The 18,338-nt window shown below is 46.7% G+C and overlaps 1 protein-coding gene across 1 annotated transcript in view; it reads left to right on the top strand.

Annotated features, from left to right (window-relative positions):
- Positions 1–18,338, top strand: part of LOC132405933 (tyrosine-protein kinase JAK2-like) — a 194,124-nt gene that overhangs the window by 89,569 nt on the left and 86,217 nt on the right. Inside the window, exons 10-11 of the mRNA XM_059990935.1 lie at positions 8,229–8,409; positions 11,318–11,442. Coding sequence (XP_059846918.1) covers positions 8,229–8,409; positions 11,318–11,442 — 306 coding nt within the window. The remainder of the gene's footprint in view (positions 1–8,228; positions 8,410–11,317; positions 11,443–18,338) is intronic.

Below are 18,338 nucleotides of genomic sequence, written 5' to 3'. Positions count from 1 at the left end.
GTGGCCGATGCCCGCCCCTTCGTACAAACACAAACTTACAGTTCTGTAGGTCTTTGGGTATGCAGGTCGGGTGCCGCCTGTGCTGTGAAGTGTGTATGGGGGCCAGGTTATCGAGCTTCTCGCGTAGTCTGCCCAGGACTGCTGCGGGATCTTCCTCTTGCCCCCTTGGGGCTGGTAGGAACTCCCCGGGGACGACCAGGGGCGCGCCGTATACCAACTCGGCCGACGAGGCGTGCAGGTTGTCCTTGGGCGCTGTGCGGATGCCGAGTAGGACCCAGGGAAGCTCGTCCGCCCAGTTGGCTCCTCGCAGGCGGGCCATGAGGGCCGACTTCAGGTGACGGTGGAAACGCTCCACTAGCCCGTTCGACTGTGGGTGGTAGGCAGTGGTGTGGTGCAGCTGAGTCCCCAAAAGGCTGGCCATAGCTGACCACAGGCTGGAGGTGAACTGGGCGCCTCTGTCGGAGGTAATGTGGGCTGGTACACCAAAGCGAGATATCCAGGTGGCGATCAGGGCTCGGGCGCAAGATTCGGAGGTGGTGTAGGTGAGCGGGACCGCCTCTGGCCATCTTGTGAACCGGTCCACGATAGTCAGGAGGTGCCGCGCTCTGCGCGACACTGGCAGGGGGCCCACGATATCCACATGAATGTGGTCGAAACACCGGTAGGCGGGATGGAACTGCTGCGGTGGGGCTTTGGTGTGCCGCTGCACCTTGGCCATCTGGCAGTGCATGCACGTTTTGGCCCATTCACTGACCTGTTTGCGGAGTCCGTGCCAAACGAACCTGCTGGAAACCATCCGGACAGTTGTCCGGATGGAGGGATGCGCCAAGTTATGAATGGAGTCAAAAACGCGTCGCCGTCAGGCTGTCGGGACGACTGGACGGGGCTGGCCAGTGGCGACGTCACAGAGTAGGGTCCTTTCACCCGGGCCCACGGGGAGGTCCTGGAGCTGCAAACTGGACACTGCGGTTCTGTAACTCGGAATCTCCTCATCCGCCTGCTGCGCCTCTGCCAGTGCCTCAAAGTCTACCCCTTGGGAAAGGGCATGAACGGTAGGGCGAGAGAGCGCATCCGCCACGACATTGTCCTTACCCGAGACGTGCCGGACATCCGTCGTGTATTCAGAGATGTAGGACAGGTGGCGTTGCTGGCGGGACGACCAGGGGTCGGACGCTTTTGTAAACGCAAAGGTAAGCGGTTTGTGGTCCGTGAACGCGGTGAAGGGCCGACCTTCTAGGAAGTACCTGAAATGCCGGATTGCCAGGTAGAGCGCCAACAGTTCCCGGTCGAAAGCACTGTATTTGAGCTCGGGTGGTCGCAGGTGTTTGCTGAAAAACGTCAGGGGTTGCCAGCGACCTGCGATGAGTTGCTCCAGCACCCCACCGACTGCCGTGTTTGATGCGTCCACTGTGAGGGCGGTAGGGGCGTCCATACTAGCATTGCGGCGTCCGCCAAAGCTTCCTTCGTTTGAACGAAAGCGGCAGCGGACTCCTCGTCCCAGGTAATGTCCTTGCTCGGACCCGACATCAGGGCGAACAGGGGGCGCATGATCCGGGCAGCTGAAGGGAGGAAGCGGCGGTAGAAATTGACCATACCTACGAATTCCTGAAGGCCTTTGATCGTGGTGGGTCGGGGAAAGAGGCGGACCGCATCTACCTTAGCGGGCAGAGGGGTTGCCCCGACTTTAGTAATCCTTTGGCCCAGGAAGTCAGTGGTATCGAGTCCGAACTGGCATTTGGCGGGGTTGATTGTAAGACCGTACTCACTCAGTCGGGCGCAGAGTTGACGGAGGTGGGACAGATGCTCCTGACGACTGCTGCTGGCTATGAGGATGTCATCCAAATAGATGAACGCGAAGTCCAGGTCCCGTCCCACCGCGTCCATTAACCGCTGGAACATCTGTGCGGCATTCTTCAGGCCGAACGGCATGCGGAGGAACTCGAAAAGGCCAAACGGGGTGATGAGAGCCGTTTTGGGGACGTCGTCAGGATGCATCAGGATTTGATGGTACCCTCGGACGAGGTCTACCTTGGAGAAGATCCGTGCGCCGTGCAGGTTTGCTGCAAAGTCCTGAATGTGCGGCACAGGGTAGCGGTCCGGTGTGGTAGCCTCGTTCAGCCTGCGGTAGTCGCCGCATGGTCTCCAGCCCCCCGTCGCTTTGGGCACCATGTGCAGGGGGGAGGCCCATGGGCTGTCAGACTGCCGGATGATCCCCAATTCCTCCATCCTCTGGAACTCCTCCTTCGCCAGTCGGAGCTTGTCCGGGGGAAGCCGCCGAGCGCGGGCGTGGAGGGGTGGTCCCTGGGTCGGGATGTGGTGCTGTACGCCGTGCCTGGGCATGGCCGCTGTGAACTGCGGTGCCAGAACCGATGGGAAATCCGCCAGGACCCTGGTGAAGTCGTTGCCGGACAGCGTGATGGAGCCGAGGTGAGGGGCTGGCAACTGGGCTGCACCCAGGGAGAACGTCTGAAAGGTCTCGGCGTGTACCAGTCTCTTCCTGGGCAGGTCGACCAGTAGGCTGTGAGCTCGCAAAAAATCCGCACCCAGAAGCGGTTGGGCTACGGCGGCCAGTGTGAAGTCCCACGTGAACTGGCTGGAGCCGAACTGTAGCTGCACCTGACGGGTGCCATAGGTCCTTACTGTGCCCATTCACGGCCCTCAGGGGGGGACCCGGTGCCCTGCTGCGGGTGTCGTAACTCGCCGGAGGTAAAACGCTGATCTCAGCCCCAGTATCGACCAAAAACCGGCGTCCCGACCTTCTATCCCACACATACAGGAGGCTATCCCGATGGCCAGCCGCCGTAGCCATCAGCGGCGGCTGGCCCTGGCGTTTCCCGGGAACTTGTAGGGCGGGCGACAACGGCGGGCTTCTGCGCCCCACCGCTGGTGGTAGAAGCACCAGTGTTCATTGGGCCGGGGGTTGGCGGGCTCTGTGGCCGGGCCTGGACTGGTTTGCTGCCGGGAGCGTGGCTGGGAGATCTGTGCGTTGGACGCCCCGCTCACCTTTTTGGCGTTCCACAGCAAGTCTGCCCGGGCTGCCACCTTCCGGGGGGGTCACTGAAATCCGCGTCGGACAGCAGCAGGAGTATGTCCTCGGGCAGCTGCTCCAGGAATGCCTGCTCAAACATGAGGGAGGGTGTGTGTCCGTCAGCGAGAGACAACATCTCATTCATTAAAGCCGATGGAGGTCTGTCTCCCAAGCCATCCAGGTGCAGTAAACGGGCAGCCCGCTCGGGCCGTGAGAGTCCGAAAGTCCTGAGGAGCAGGGCTTTGAATTCCGTGTACTTGCCGTCTGCCGGGGGCGACTGTACAAACTCCGCGACCTGGGCCGCTGTGTCCTGGTCGAGGGAGCTCACCACGTAGTAGTAGCGGGTGTCTCCTGAGGTGATCCGGCGAACGTGGAATTGGGCTTCGGCTTGCTGGAACCATAGGTTCGGGCGCTGTGTCCAGAAACCCGGCAGTTTCAACGAAACCGCATGAACAGAGGCGGCGTCGGTCATTTCTGGTCCAAAAATCGTTTGGACCGTCGGGGTCACCAATTGTAGCGGTGTGCTACACGCAGCGCTAAAATTACGACACGGAGTCGGTAACTGCAGTCGAAGGAAAAAACTTTATTCGAAATCTTCAGCCTCACTTTTAAGCCTCCCTCAACCTGCCCCCCATGGCGCACAGGCTCCAAAGCTCTGTGCTCGCAAACCCCCGTAGGCTATCTAATTGTGAGTCGGTTCGGATGTGCCAGGAAAAGGGTCGCCACAGGTTGTTGAATGTTACAAGAGGATATAGACAGGCTGCAGAGTTGGGCAGAAAAATGGCAGATGGAGTTCAATCCGGACAAGTGTGAGGTGATGCATTTTGGAAGGACAAACCAGAAGACTGAGTGCAGGATTAATGGTCAGTTACTTCAGAGTGTGGATAAACAAAGGGACCTTGGGGTTCAAATCTATACATCCCTCAAGGTCGCTGCACAGGTTTATAGGGTAGTTAAGAAGGCCTGTGGGATACTAGGCTTCATAAACAGGGGGATTGAGTTCAAGAGTAGAGAGGTCATGTTGCAACTCTACAAATCTCTGGTGAGACTGCACTTAGAGTATTGTGTTCAATTCTGGTCACCTCATTATAGGAAGGATGTGGAAGCTATGGAGAGGGTGCAGAGGAGATTTACCAGGATGTTGCCTGGTTTGGAGAACAAGTCATATGAAGCAAGGTTAGCAGAACTGGGACTTTTCTCTTTGGAGCGCAGAAGAATGAGAGGGGACTTGATAGAGGTCTACAAGATTATGAGAGGCATAGATAGGGTGAATAGTCAGTACCTGTTTCCCAGGGCACCAATAGCAAACACCAGAGGGCATATGTACAAAATTAAGGGAGGGAAGCTTAGGGGAGACATCAGGGGTTTTTTACACAGAGGGTTGTGTGTGCCTGGAATGACTTGAATGGTGGTGGAAGCTAAAACATTAGGATTATTTAAGAGCCTCTTGGACAGGCACATGGATGAAAGGAAAATTGAGGGTTATGGGATAGTGTGGGTTTAGTACTTTTTTTTAAGGATTATATGGGTCGACACAACATGGAGGGCTGAAGGGCCTGTACTGTGCTGTAGTGTTCTATGGTTCTAAGGTAATGAAAAAAGTAATTAAGAAAGTAAAGATGGATATGGAAGTAAGCTAACCAATAATATTAAAGAGGATACCAAAAGTTTCTTCAGATATATAAAGTGTAAAAGAGAATGGAGAATAGATATCAGATGACTGGAAAATTATGCTGGAGAGGTACTAAGGTGGGACTGAATAAGTATTTTGCATTAGTCTTCACTGTGAAAGACTCTAGCAGTATGGTGTAAGTTTCAGGTGTGTGTGATGTTACTACCCTGATCAGACCCCACTTGGACCACCATGCTCAGTTCTGGTTGCCTCACTACAGGAAGGATGTGGAAACCATAGAAAGGGTGCAGAGGAGATTTACAAGGATGTTTTCTCCTTGGAGCGACGGGGGATGAGAGGTGACCTGATAGAGGTGTATAAGATGATGAGAGGCATTGAACATGTGGATAGTCAGAGGTTTTTTCCCAGGGCTGAAATGATGCCACAAGAGGACACAGGTTTAAGGTGCTGGGGAGGAGGTAGAGAGGAGATGTCAGGGGTAAGTTTCTTATGTAGAGAGTGGTGAGTGCGTGGAATGGGCTGCCAGCAACAGTGGTGGAGGCGGATACGATAGGGTCTTTTAAGAGACTTTTGGATAGGTACATGGAGCTTAGAAGAATAGAGGGTTTTGGGTAAGCCTAGTAATTTCTAAGGTGGGGACATGTTCGACACAACTTTGTGGGCCAAAGGCCTGTATTGTGCTGTAGATTTTCTATGTTTCTAACTAGAGAGAAAGCTCTTGGGAAACTGAAAAATCTGAGGGTAGATAAGTCACCTGGACCAGATGGTGCGCATCCCAGAGTTCTGAAAGAGGTGGCTGATGAGATTATGGAGGCTTTAGTAATGATCTTTCAAGAACCACTGGATTCTGGAATGGTTCTGGAAAACTGCAAATGTGTCTCCACTCTTCAAGAAGGGAGAGAGGCAGAAAAAAGGAAACTTTAGGCCAATTAGTCTGATGTAGATGGTTGGGAAGATGTTGGAGTCGATTATTAAGGATGAGGCCTCAGGGTACTTGGAGGCACATGATAAAATAGGTTGTAGTCAGCATGGTTTCTTCAAGGGAAAATTTTGCCTAAGAAATCTTTGAAGAAATAACAAACAAGATAGACAAAGGAGAATCAGTTGATGTGTGCTTGCATTTTCAGAAGGCCTTTGACAAGCTGCCTCATGTGAGGCTGCTTAACAAGCTACAATCCTATGGTATTACAGGAAAGATTCTAACATGGATAAAGCAGTATCTGATTGGCAGGATGGAAAGAGTGGGAATAAAGGGAGTTTTCTCTGGTTGGCTGCTGGTGACTAGTGGTGTTCCACAGGGGTCTGTGTTGGAGCCAATTATTTTTACATTATATGTCAAGGATTGGATGATGCAATTGATGGCTTTGTTGCAAAGTTTGCAGATAATATGAAGATAAGGTGGAGGGGCAAGTAGTATTGAAGAAATAGAGAGGTTACAGGAGAACTTAGAAAGATTAGGAGAAAGGGCAAAGAAGTGGCAGATGGAGCACAATGTATGGTCATGCACTTTGGTAGAAGAAATGAAAAGTTGACTATTTTCTAAATGGAGAGAAAATAGAAAAACTGAGATGCAAAGGGATTTGGGAGTCCTTGTGCAGGATTCCTTAAAGGTTAATTTGCAGGTTGTGTCTGTTGTGAGGAAGGCAAAAGCAATGTTAGCATTCATTTCAAGAGTACTAGAATATAAAAGCAAGAATATAATGTTGCGACTTTATAAAACACTGGTGAGGCTTCATTTGGAGTAGTTTTGGACATCTTATTTTAGAAATGATGTGCTGAAGTTGGAGAGGGTTCAAAGGAGGTTCATGAAAATAATTCCAGGATTCAATGGCTTGTGTCATGAAGTCTGTTTGATGACTTTGGGCCTATATTCACTAGAATTCAGAAGAATAGAAACATAGAAAATAGGTACAGGAGTAGGCCATTCGGCCCTTCGAGCCTGCACCGCCATTCAGTGTGATCATGGCTGATCAACCAACTCAGAACCCTGTACCTGCTTTCTCACCATACCCCCTGATCCCTTTAGCCACAAGAGGCATATCTAACTTCCTCTTAAATATAGCCAATGAACCTGCCTCAACTGTTTCCTGTGGCAGAAAATTCTACAGATTCACCACTCTCTGTGTGAAGAAGTTTTTCCTCATCTCAGTCCTAAAAGGCTTCCCCTTTGTCCTTAAACTGTGACCCCTCGTTCTGGACTTCCCCAACATCAGAAACAATCTTCCTGCATCTAGTCTGTCCAATCCCTTTAGAATTTTATACGTTTCTATTAGATCACCCCTCAATCTTCTAAATTCCAGTGAGTATAAGCCTAGTCGATCCAGTCTTTCTTCATATGAAAGTCCTGCCATCCCAGGAATCAATCTGGTGAACCTTCTCTGTACTCCCTCTATGGCAAGAATGTCTTTCCTCGGATTAGGGGACCAAAACTGCACACAATATTCTAGGTGCGGTCTCACCAAGGCCTTGTACAACTGCAGTAGAACCTCCCTGCTCCTGTACTCTAATCCTTTTGCTATGAATGCCAACATACCATTTGCCTTTTTCACCGCCTGCTGTACCTGCATGCCCACCTTCAATGACTGGTGTACAATGACACCCAGGTCTCGTTGCATCTCCCCTTTTCCTAATTGACCACCATTCAGATAATAATCTGTTTTCCTGTTCTTGCAACCAAAGTGGATAACCTCACATTTATCCACATTAAATTGCATCTGCCATGAATTTGCCCACTCACCTAACCTATCCAAGTCACCCTGCATCTGTTTAGCATCCTCCTCACAGCTAACGCCGCCGCCTAGCTTCTTGTCATCCACAAACTTGGAGATGCTGCATTTAATTCCCTCATCTAAGAACTGGTTCCAATGCCCCAGAAATTTGAATCCCTCCACCTTGCACCATTTTTCAAGCCATATATTCATCTGAAATATCCTCCTATTTCTACTCTGACTAGCATAAGGGGTAACCTCATTGAAACAATGATAAAAGGCATTGATAGAAACATAGAAAAAACATAGAAAACCTACAGCATAATACAGGCCCTTTGACCCACAATGCTGCCCTGTACATGTACTTACTTCAGAAATTACCTAGGGTTACCCATAGTCCTCTAATTTTCTCAGCTTCATATGTGGAGAAGATATTTCCTATGATGGGGGAGTCTAAGACCAAAAGATGCTGCCTCAGAATAGCCAGGCGTCTTTTAGATCGGAGATGAGGTGGAATTTCTTTAGCCAGAGAGTGGTAAATCTGTGGAATTCTTCACCACAGGCAGCTGTGGAGGCCAAGTCTTTATGTATATTTAAGGCAAAGTTTGATAGATGGAGGAGAAGATTCAATGGGCCAAATGACCTAATTCTGCTCCTATATCTTATGAGCTAGTATTCCCTGTGGTGTTGACAGATTTCACATTTGCTGTGATTTGTGTTGGAAACAATCATGCAATTTACTCTGGGGTCAGAGTTCACAAAGAACCAGTGATCCCTGATCTAATCTTGGTCCGAGGGAGACCCTACAAATTATAAGCACCAAATGACAACATCTTTCATAAATTTTCATTTTCTACAGACAGAATTTGGGAAGGATTACAAGGACTGCCTGATTATCAAGGGGGAGAGTTACTCTCTGGCTGGTGTACCTCGGCAGTTCGAGAGTTTGAAGAGTCTGCTGAACTACTATCGGAGTGCAGGCCTTGTATCAGAGGGAGTCAGCATTGAGCTCAAGACCTGCTGCGTACCCAGACCCAAAGGTAATGGACCATACTCTTTATAGTGTGCCCCCTAGAATTTCTTTCCAGCTCTCTGCCTCTTCCTCACCCTACTCAATTTGGCTGTTAAAAACAATAGACAATAGGTGCAGAAGTAGACCATTCGGCCCCTCGAGTCTGCACCGCCATTCTGAGATCATGGCTGATCATTCACTATCAATACCCAGTCCCTACCTTGTCCCCATCTCCTTCAGGAGGTTCAGTATCAAAGAGTAAATTGTATCCTGTGAAGTATTTTGGGGTGTTTGACTAGATTAAAAAGCAGCATTACTTGTTCCACCTGCCCAGGAAAGAAAAAAAGACTCCAGGTGTCAGTGATCCCAAAAATCAGTCAACAGGTGAGAAGGATGGGATTCTCACCTTGGCAATTTCTCACTCTGCCTTTTCTTCACTGAGGAACACAATCCTAATATGAGCTCGTCAAGAAGGGAGAGAGCAGGAGAGAGAGGGGCAGAAGACAGGAAATTATAGGCCAGTTAATCTGACCTTAGTGGTTGGGACAGTATTGAAGTCGATTGTTAAGGATGTGGTTTCACAGTACTCCAAGTACTCCTTATGTGCCTCCAAGGCACATAATAAAATAGGCTGAAGGTAGCATGGTTTCCATAAGGGAAAATTTTGCCTGAGAAATATGTTGGAATTCTTTGGATACATAACAAGCAGGATAGACAAAGAAGAATTGGTTGATGCTGTGTACTCAGATTTTCAGAAGGCCTTTGACAAGGTGCCACATATGAGGCTGCTTAGCAAGTTATGAGCCCTGGTATTACAGGAAATATTCTCACATGGATAAAGCAGTGGCTGATTGGCAGGAGCCAAAGAGTGGGAATAAAAGGAGCCTTTTTTGGTTGGCTACCAGTGACTTTTGGTGTGCCACGTGGGTCTGTGTTGGGACCACGTCTTTATAAATTATATGTCAATGATTTAGATGATTGAATTGTTGGTTTTGTAGCTAAGTTTGCCGACAGTATGAAGGTGGAAGGGCAGGTAGTTTTAAGGAAGCAGAGGTTACAGAAGCACTTAGACAGATTAGGAGAATGGGCAAAGAAGTGGCAGATGATGGTATACAATGTTGGGAAGTAGATAGTCATGCACTTTGGTATAAGAAGTAAAAGTATAGACTATTTTCTAAATGGAGAGAAAATTCAAAAATCTGAGGTGGAAAGGGAATTGGGCGTCCTCATGCAAGATTCCCTAAAGGTTAATTTGCAGGTTGAGTCGGTGCTGAGGAAGGCAAATGCAATGTTAGCAAGAATGTAATAAGACGCTGGTGAGGCCTCACTTGGAGTATTGTCAGTAGTCTAAGAAAGGATTTGCTGACATTGTCGAGGGTTCAAAGGAGGTTCACAAAAATGATTCTGGGATTGAAAAGCTTATTATATGAGGAGGGTTTAATGGCTTTGGGCCTGTACTATCTGGAGATCAAAAGAGTAAGGGAGGATTTCAATGAAACCTATCAAATGTTAAAAGGCCTCGAATGAGTGGATGTGGAGAGGATGTTTCCTTTGGAGAGGGAGTCTAAGATTAGAGGACACAGTCTCAGAATAGAGAGACATCCATTTAGAATGTAGATGAGTTGGTATATTTTCAGCCAGAGAGTGGTGTATCTGTGACCCTAGTCATTGGGTATATTTAAGGCACATGTTGATAGATTCTTGATCATCAGGGAATGAAGGGATATGGGCAGAAGGCAGGAGATTGGGATGGAAAGGAAAATAGATCAGCTATGATGAAATGGTGGAGTAAATTTGAAGGGCCAAATGGCTTAATTCTACTCCTATATCTTATGGTCAAACGAAATATTGCAGTTTGGCAAGAAAGTTCACACAGAACATCTCCCACAGGGTGGAGGGCCACCGATGTCTTCTATTGGTGGGGCCCAGCCTACATTTCCCAAGGGGCTGGGCCAGGCCACGCCTTCCCCCCGCCCCCATATCTCCCACCGGGTCTTACCCATGTCTCCCACAGGGTGGGGGGAGGGGCAGGAGGGCCACACCCATGTCTCCCAAGGGGGCCCAGCCCACATCTCCCACGGTGGGGCCCTACCCATGTCTCCCATTGGGGATTGCCTGCCCACATCTCCCACAAGGGAGGGCCCTCATCTCCCACATGCAATAGCTAGGAACAAAAGTAGGCAATCACTTTGGAAGGGGTATATATGCAGACATCCCAATAGGCAGCTGGAAGGGAGAAACAAAAATGTGAACAAATCACAAGGAGGTATGAGGGCATAAGAGTTCGTACTCAAGGATTTCAGCTGCACAAGCGTTTAAAGTGCAAGAGAGGTTTTTGAGTCCATACTGTGTGTAGATTTTCCAACTAGATGAGGGGAAGACCTGGATATATATATATATATATAAAACCTGATATAATGCAGCTGGGAAAGTTATTGCCATCACTGGGAAAGTTACTCTGACTCCTCATCTTTTTTACTCCAGTCCTGATGAAGGATCTCAGCCCAAAATGTCAACTGTACTCACTTCCATAGATGCTGACTGGCTTGCTGACCCTGTCTTTTCAGTCCATCTGGGCCTGTGTGACCATAATCCTCTGAGTTTCTAGGTAGTTATGGAAAGGGATAAAGAATTTTAGAAAATTAAGTCCTGAATTCAGTTGAGGGCTAGTTTCAATACAAGACAGGACATGCAAAGTACATTGAGGCCATTTACAGGCAAATATACAATTGTGTGTTAAGTTTATAAATATGAAATGTAAGAATTCAAGACTAACGTGTTCTTAACATGAAATGCACAAACAGAAAATCAAGGTACGCTTGTTGATGATTGAGATTCAAGAATGTCATGTGATGGATAAACTCTTCTAGCAGAGCTCCTGTAACCCCTTGTTACTCCAGACTGGATCATTATCTTTCTTTCTCCTTCATTTCCAGAGAAGTCCAACTTGATTATCATTCGCAACAACTGGTCCTCTGATCTCCTTGTCTCACCTGTAATGCAGCGAAGGAATGTCAATCAGATGATGTTCCATAAAGTAAAGAAGGAAGAATTGATTAGGGTGAGTCTGTCAAAGTGCATATAATAATGGAGCAAAACACACAAAATGCTGGTGGAATGCAGCAGGCCAGGCAGCATCTATAGGAAGAAGTACAGTCGACGTTACGGGCTGAGACCCTTTGTCAGAACGACGTTCGGCCAGAGACGTTGACTGTACTTCTTCCTTTAAATGCTGTCTGGCCTGCTGCATTCCACCAGCATTTTGTGTGTGTTGCTTGAATTTCCAGCATCTGCAGATTTCCTCGTGCTTGCATTTTTAATAATAGTATTCTATTTACAGACAAATGAACCTGCACTGATACCAGAGATCTGAAACCCAAGCAGAACACATGAATTCAAACATTCTGATAACTAGCTTTTCCTGCTTGTATCAGAACTAGCCTCTTGTCATATAATATTAGCTCTGGTTCACTTTCCACAGATGCTACCTAGCCTTTTGAGTAAATGAGCATTCTCTTTCATTTCTTTTTTTTTCATCAAATCACCAAGTTTTACAGTTCTTATTTCCAGCATTATATTTTCTCTTCTCAGTCCCGTTCATCATCTCTGTTCACATTTCTTCCAGACCAATAAGCAGTGATCACCACCATCAACTCAGATGGCATCAATATTGTCAGTGCCATCTAGATTCTTTTAGTCTCCACCCAATCACAGACATTCCATAAGATATAGGAGCAGAATTAGGCCATTTGGCCCATCTGCTCTGCCATTCCATCATGGCTGTGGTGCCCCAAGAAATGCATGTCAAATGAAGTCAAAGAAGAGATAGATTTTTACTTATGTATCTGTACACTTGAATGTAGTTACTGCTATGATACAGGGAAAACAGCAGACAATTCTGGAGGCACAGCTGTGGTGGGAGCAGAACACAGCATATTAATTAAAAGTACAGAAGGGACAAGAGGAGTGACCATTGTTAGGAGTAGGCCAGTGGTGAGGGTAAGAGTGTCGGGCTTTGGCTCGGAAAAGGCGTTAACTCTGGGTAAGTTTCTGTTAAGGTCCCCTTTTTATCAATCTCTTGCTGTACTCAGTGTAGTAAATGGCTATGCTGCATTGTTCATGCCAGATGTTGGAGTCCTAGGAGACGCAATCTCCCAAGGAACTACATCTGTGTGAAGTGCATCCAGCTGCAGCTCCTTGAAGACCATGTTAGGGATCCGGAGCAGAAGCTGGATGACCTTCAGCTTGTACGGGAGAGTGAGGAGATAATCAATCAGAGTTACAGGGAAGTAGTCACTCCGAAGTTGCAGGGGGTGGTTAGCTGGGTGACTGTAACAAATAGAAATATGAATAGGCAGTTACCGCAGGGCACCCTATGTCCATTCCCATCAAAAATAGGTTTTACAGTTTTGGATACTGTTGTGGGGGATTACCTCCCAGGGGAATGCCCTAGAGACCAGGTTATTGGTACTGAGCATGGGTCCTTGGCACAGAAAGTAATCAGGGAGAAGAGGGGAGCAGTAGTTATAGGGGACTCAGTAGTCAGAGGAACAGACAGGACATTCTGTGGACATGAACAGGACACCCAGATAGTATGTTGCCTCCCAGGGGCCAGGGTCAGGGACATCTCAGATCATGTCCACAGCATTTTACAGAGAGAGGGAAAGCAGCCAAATGTCTTGGTACATATTGGTACCAATGTCATAGGAAGGAAAAGCAATGAGGTCCTGAAGAGAGAATTCAGAGAGCTAGACAGAAAGCTGAGCAGTAGGATCTCAAGGGCAGTAATTTCTATATTGTTGCCTGTGCTATGTGCCAGTCAGAGTAGATTTGGCAGATAAATGCATGGCTGAGGAGCTGACACAGGGGACTGGGCTTCAGGTTCTTGGATTATTGGGATCTCTTCTGGGGGAGGTATGACCTGTATGAAAGGGTCAGGTTGCAGTTGAACCTGAGGGGGACCAATATTAAGACCACTGGACCATAGGAGAAGAATTGGGCCATTCAGCCAATCAAGTCTGCTCTGCCATTCTATCATGGCTAATCCCAGATCCCACTCAACCCCTTATATCTGCCTTCTCACTATATCCTTTGATGCTCTGACTGATCAAGAAGTGATCAACTTTTGCCTTAAATATACAAAAAGACTTGGCCTCCACCACAGTCTGTGGCAGAGCATTCCTCAGATTTACTATTATCTTGCTAAAAATATTCTTCCTTATCTCTGTTCTATGGGGTTGCCCCTCAATTTTGAGGATGTGCCTGATAGTTCTAGATACCCTCACCATAGGAAACATCCTCTCCACATCCACCCTATCTAGTCCTTCCAACATTTGGTAGGTTTCAATGAGATTCCCATGCATCTTCCTAAATTCCAGTGAGTACAGGCCCAAAGCTACCAAATGCTCCTCATATTCTCAGAATCATCCTCGTGAACCTCCTCTTTTCTCACAATATATCCTTTCTGAGATATGGGCTCCAAAACTGTTGACAATACTCCAAGTGCAGCCTGACTAGTGTCTTACAAAGCATCAACATTATCTCCTTGCTTTTATATTCTATTCCCCTTGAAATAAATGCCAACATTGCATTTGCCATTTTTACCACATACTCAACCTGTATGTTAACCTTTTGAGAGTCTTGCACAAGGACTCCTAATTCCCTCTGCTCCTCTGATGTTTAAAACTTCCGTCCATTTAGATAATAGTCTGCACTATTGTTCCTTTACCAAAATGTATTATCATACATTTCCCAACACTGCATTCCTTCTGCCTCTTTTTTGCCCATTCTTCCAATTGTAATCGCATTGCTTCCTCAGCACTACCTACCCCTCCACCTATCTTCATATCATATGCAAACTTGGCCATAACGCCATCAATTTCATTATCTAAATCATTGACAAACAATGTGAAAAGCAGCAGTCCCAATACTGACCCCTGAGGAACACCACTAGTCACCAACAGCCAACCAGAAAAGGCCCCTTTAATTCCCACTCACTGCCTCCTGTGTGTCAGCCATTTGGCTATCTATGCCAACATCTTTCCTGTAATGCCATAGGATTATATCTTTTTAAACAGTCTCATGTGTGATACCTTATCAAACATCTTATTCTCACGGGCAGGTTTGTTAAAGCTGTTGGAGAGGGTTTGAATCAATTTGACAAGTGGGTGGGAACCAGAATGAAGGGACTCAGGATAGGACCGATGGTAAAAAAGCAAAGATAGCACGCAACCAGACTGTCAGATGATAGGAGCATCCAGCAGGATAAGTGTCAGTGCAAAATCAAAAAGGGTAGCAAATACAGCACTCATAATGTTATATCTCAATACGCGGAGTATAAGAAATAAGGTGGATGATCTTGTTGCACTTTTACAGATAGTCAGGTATAATGTTGTGACCATCACTGAATCGTGTCTGAAGGATAGTTATAGTTTGCAATTGAATGTCCAAGGTTACATGTTGTCTCTGAGGGATAAGAAGGTGGGCAGAGGGGGTGGCGTGGCTCTGTTGGTAAAGAATAACATCAAATAAGTAAAAAGATGTGACATAGCATCTGAAGATGTTGAACCCTTGTGGGTTGAGTTAAGAAACTGAGGGTAAAAGGACCCTGAAGGCAGTTGTATACAGGCCTTCCAACAGTAGCTGGGATGTGGACCACAGATTACAACTGAAAATAGAAAAGGCATGTCAAAAGGGCAATGTTATGAAAGTCATGGAAGATTTTAACATGTAGGTCAATTGGGAAAATCAGGTTGGTAATGGATGTTAAGAAAGAGTTTGTTGAATGCTATGAGATAGCTTTGTAGAGCAGTTTGTCGTCGAGCCTAATAGGGGATCAGCTATACTGGATTGAATGTTATGTTATGAACCGGAGGTGATTAGTGATTATGATTGAGTTCAACTTGAAATTTGATAGGGAGAAAGTAAAGTCTGATGTAGCAGTATTTCAGTGGAGTGAAGGAAAATACAGTGGTATGAGAGAGGAGTTGGCCAAAGTAAACTGGAAGAAGCTGCTGACAGGGATGCCAGCAGAACAGCAATGGCATGAATTTCTGAAACAAATGAGGAAGGTACAGGACAGATGTATTTCAAAAATGAAGAAATACCCAAATGGCAAAATAGTACAACTGTGGCTGACAAGGGAAGTCAGAGCTAATGTAAAAACAAAAGAGAGGGCATACAACAAAGCAAAAATTAATGGAAAGATAGAGGATTGGGAAGCTTTTAAAAACCTGCAGAGAGCAACTAAAGAATCATTAGGAGGGAAAAGATGAAATATGAAAGCAAGCTAGCAAAGAATATCAAAGTAGATAGTAAAAGTTTTTTCATGTAAAAATATAAGAGATATGGGAGTGGATATAGGACCTTTAGAAAATGAGGCAGAAGAACTAATAATGGGAGACAAGGAGATGGCAAATGAACTAAATGAGTATTTTGCAACAATCTTCACTGTGGAATACACTAGTATTGTGCCAGATGTTGTAGTGTGAGAAGGACAAGAAGTGGGTGCAGTTATGATTACAATGGAGAAGGTGCACAAAAATCTGTAAGTCCTGAGGGTATGTAAGTCACCCGGACCAGATAAACTGCATACTAGGGTTCTGAAAGAAGTTGTGTTAGAGATTGTGGAGGCATTAGCAATAATCTTTCAAAATTCATTGGATTCTGGCCTAGTGCCAGAGGACTGGGAAATTGCAAATGTTACTCCACTCTTTAAGAAAAGAGAAAGGCAGCAGAAAGGAAATTGTAGACCTGTTAGCATGATCTCAGTGGTTGAGAAGATGTTGGACTCAATTGTTAAGGATGTGGTCATGGAGTACTTGGTGACAAAGGACAAGATAGTACAAAGTCAGCATGGTTGCCTTCAGCAAACAACCTGCCTGACGAACCTGTTGGAATTCTTTGAGGAGATTACAAGTAGGATAGTTAAAGGGAATGCAGTGGATGTTGTATATTTGGACTTTCAGAAGGCCATTGACAAGGTGCCACACATGAGGCTGCTTACCAAGCGAAGAGCCCATGGTATTACAGGAAAGTTACTGGCATGGTTAGAGCACTGGCTAATTGGAAGGAGGCAGTGAGTGGGAATAAAAAGATCCTTTTCTGGTTGGCTGCCAGTGACTAGTGGTGTTTCACAGGGGTCAGTGTTGGGACTGCTTCTTTTTATGCTGTATATCAATGATTTAAATGGTGAAATAGATGGCTTTGTTGCCAAGTTTGAAGATGATACCAAGATTGGTGGAGGGGCAGGTAGTGTTGAGGAAACAGGTAGGATGTAGAACGATTTAGACTGGGAGAATGGGCAAGAAAGTGGCAAATGAAATACAATTTTGGAAAATACATGGTCATGCACTTTGGTAGTAGAAATAAATGTGTAGACTATTTTCTAAATGGGGAGAAAATTCCAAAATCTAAAATGCAAAGGGAATTGGGAGTCCTTGTGCAGAACACCCTAAAGGTTAACTTGCATGTTGTGTGGGTGTTAAGGAAGGTAAATGCAATGTTGGCATTCATTTCAAGAGGTCTAGAACACAAGAGCAAGGATGTGATGCTGAAGCTTTATAAGGCACTGGTGAGGCCTCACCTTGAATATTGTGAAGTTTAGTGTTCTTCATCTCAGCAAAAAATTGCTGACATTGGAAAGGGTTCAGAGATGGTTCACAAGGATGATCCAGGGAATGAAAGAACATTTGATAGCTCTGGCTCTGTACTCGCCGGAATTTAGAAGGATGAGGGGAGATCTCATTGAAACATTTTGAATTTTGAATGCCTGGACAGAGAAGATGTGGAAGAGATGTTTCCCATGGTGGGGATGTCTAGGACAAGAGGGTACAGCCACAGGATAGAAGTCTGTCCATTTAAAACAGAGATGCAGAGAAATTTAGCCAGAGAGGATGAATTTGTGGAATTTGTTACCATAGGCAGCTGTGGAGGTCAAGTTGTAGGGTGTATTTAAAGTAGAGATTGATAGGTTCTTAATTGGACACAGCAACAATGGTTACGTGGAGAAGGCCGGGGAATGGGGTTGAGGAGGGGAAAATAGGGTCAGCCATGATTGAATAGCAGAGCAACACACACAAAATGCTGGTGGAACACAGCAGGCCAGGCAACATCTATAGGGAGTAGCGCTGTCAACGTTTCGGGCTGAGACCCTTCGTCAGGACTAACTGAAAGGAAAGATAGTAAGAGATTTGAAAGTAGGACGGGGAGTGGAAAATGCGAAATGATAGGAGAAGACCGTAGGGGGTGGAGTGAAGCTGAGAGCCGGAAAGGTAATTGGCAAAAGGGATACAGAACTGGAGAAGGGAAAGGATCATGCGATGGGAGGCCTAGGGAGAAAGAAAGGGGGAGGGGAGCACCAGAGGGAGATGGAGAACAGGCAGAGTGATGGGCAGAAAGAGAGAAAAAAAAGAGGGGGGGGAACTAAATATATCAGGGATGAGGTAAGAAGGGGAGGAGGGGTATTAACGGAAGTTAGAGAAGTCAATGTTCATGCCATCAGGTTGGAGGCTACCCAGCTGGTATATGAGGTGTTTTTCCTCCAACCTGAGTGTGGCTTCATCTTGACAATAGAGGAGGCCATGGATAGACAAATCAGAATGGGAATAGGACGTGGAATTAAAATGTGTGGCCACTGGGAGATCCTGCTTTCTTTGGCGGACAGAGCATAGGTATTCAGCGAAATGGTCTCCCAGTCTGCGTTGGGTCTCAACAATATATAAAAGGCCACACTGGGAGCACCAGATGCAGTATACCACACCAGCCGACTCACAGGTGAAGTGTTGCCTCACCTGGAAGGCTGTCTGGGGCCCTGAATGGTGGTGAGGGAGGAAGTGTAAGGGCAGGTGTGCAATTGTTCTGCTTACAAGGATAAGTGCCAGGAGGGAGATCGGTGGGAAGAGATGCGGGGGACGAATGGACATGAGTCGCGTAGGGAGTGATCCCTGCAGAAAGCAG

This window comes from Hypanus sabinus, chromosome 16, assembly GCF_030144855.1.
Source record: "Hypanus sabinus isolate sHypSab1 chromosome 16, sHypSab1.hap1, whole genome shotgun sequence".
In the NCBI taxonomy this organism is placed as follows: Eukaryota; Metazoa; Chordata; class Chondrichthyes; order Myliobatiformes; family Dasyatidae; genus Hypanus; species Hypanus sabinus.
Note: the sequence above shows the minus strand (reverse complement) of the source record. Positions and strands in the feature narration are given on the sequence as shown.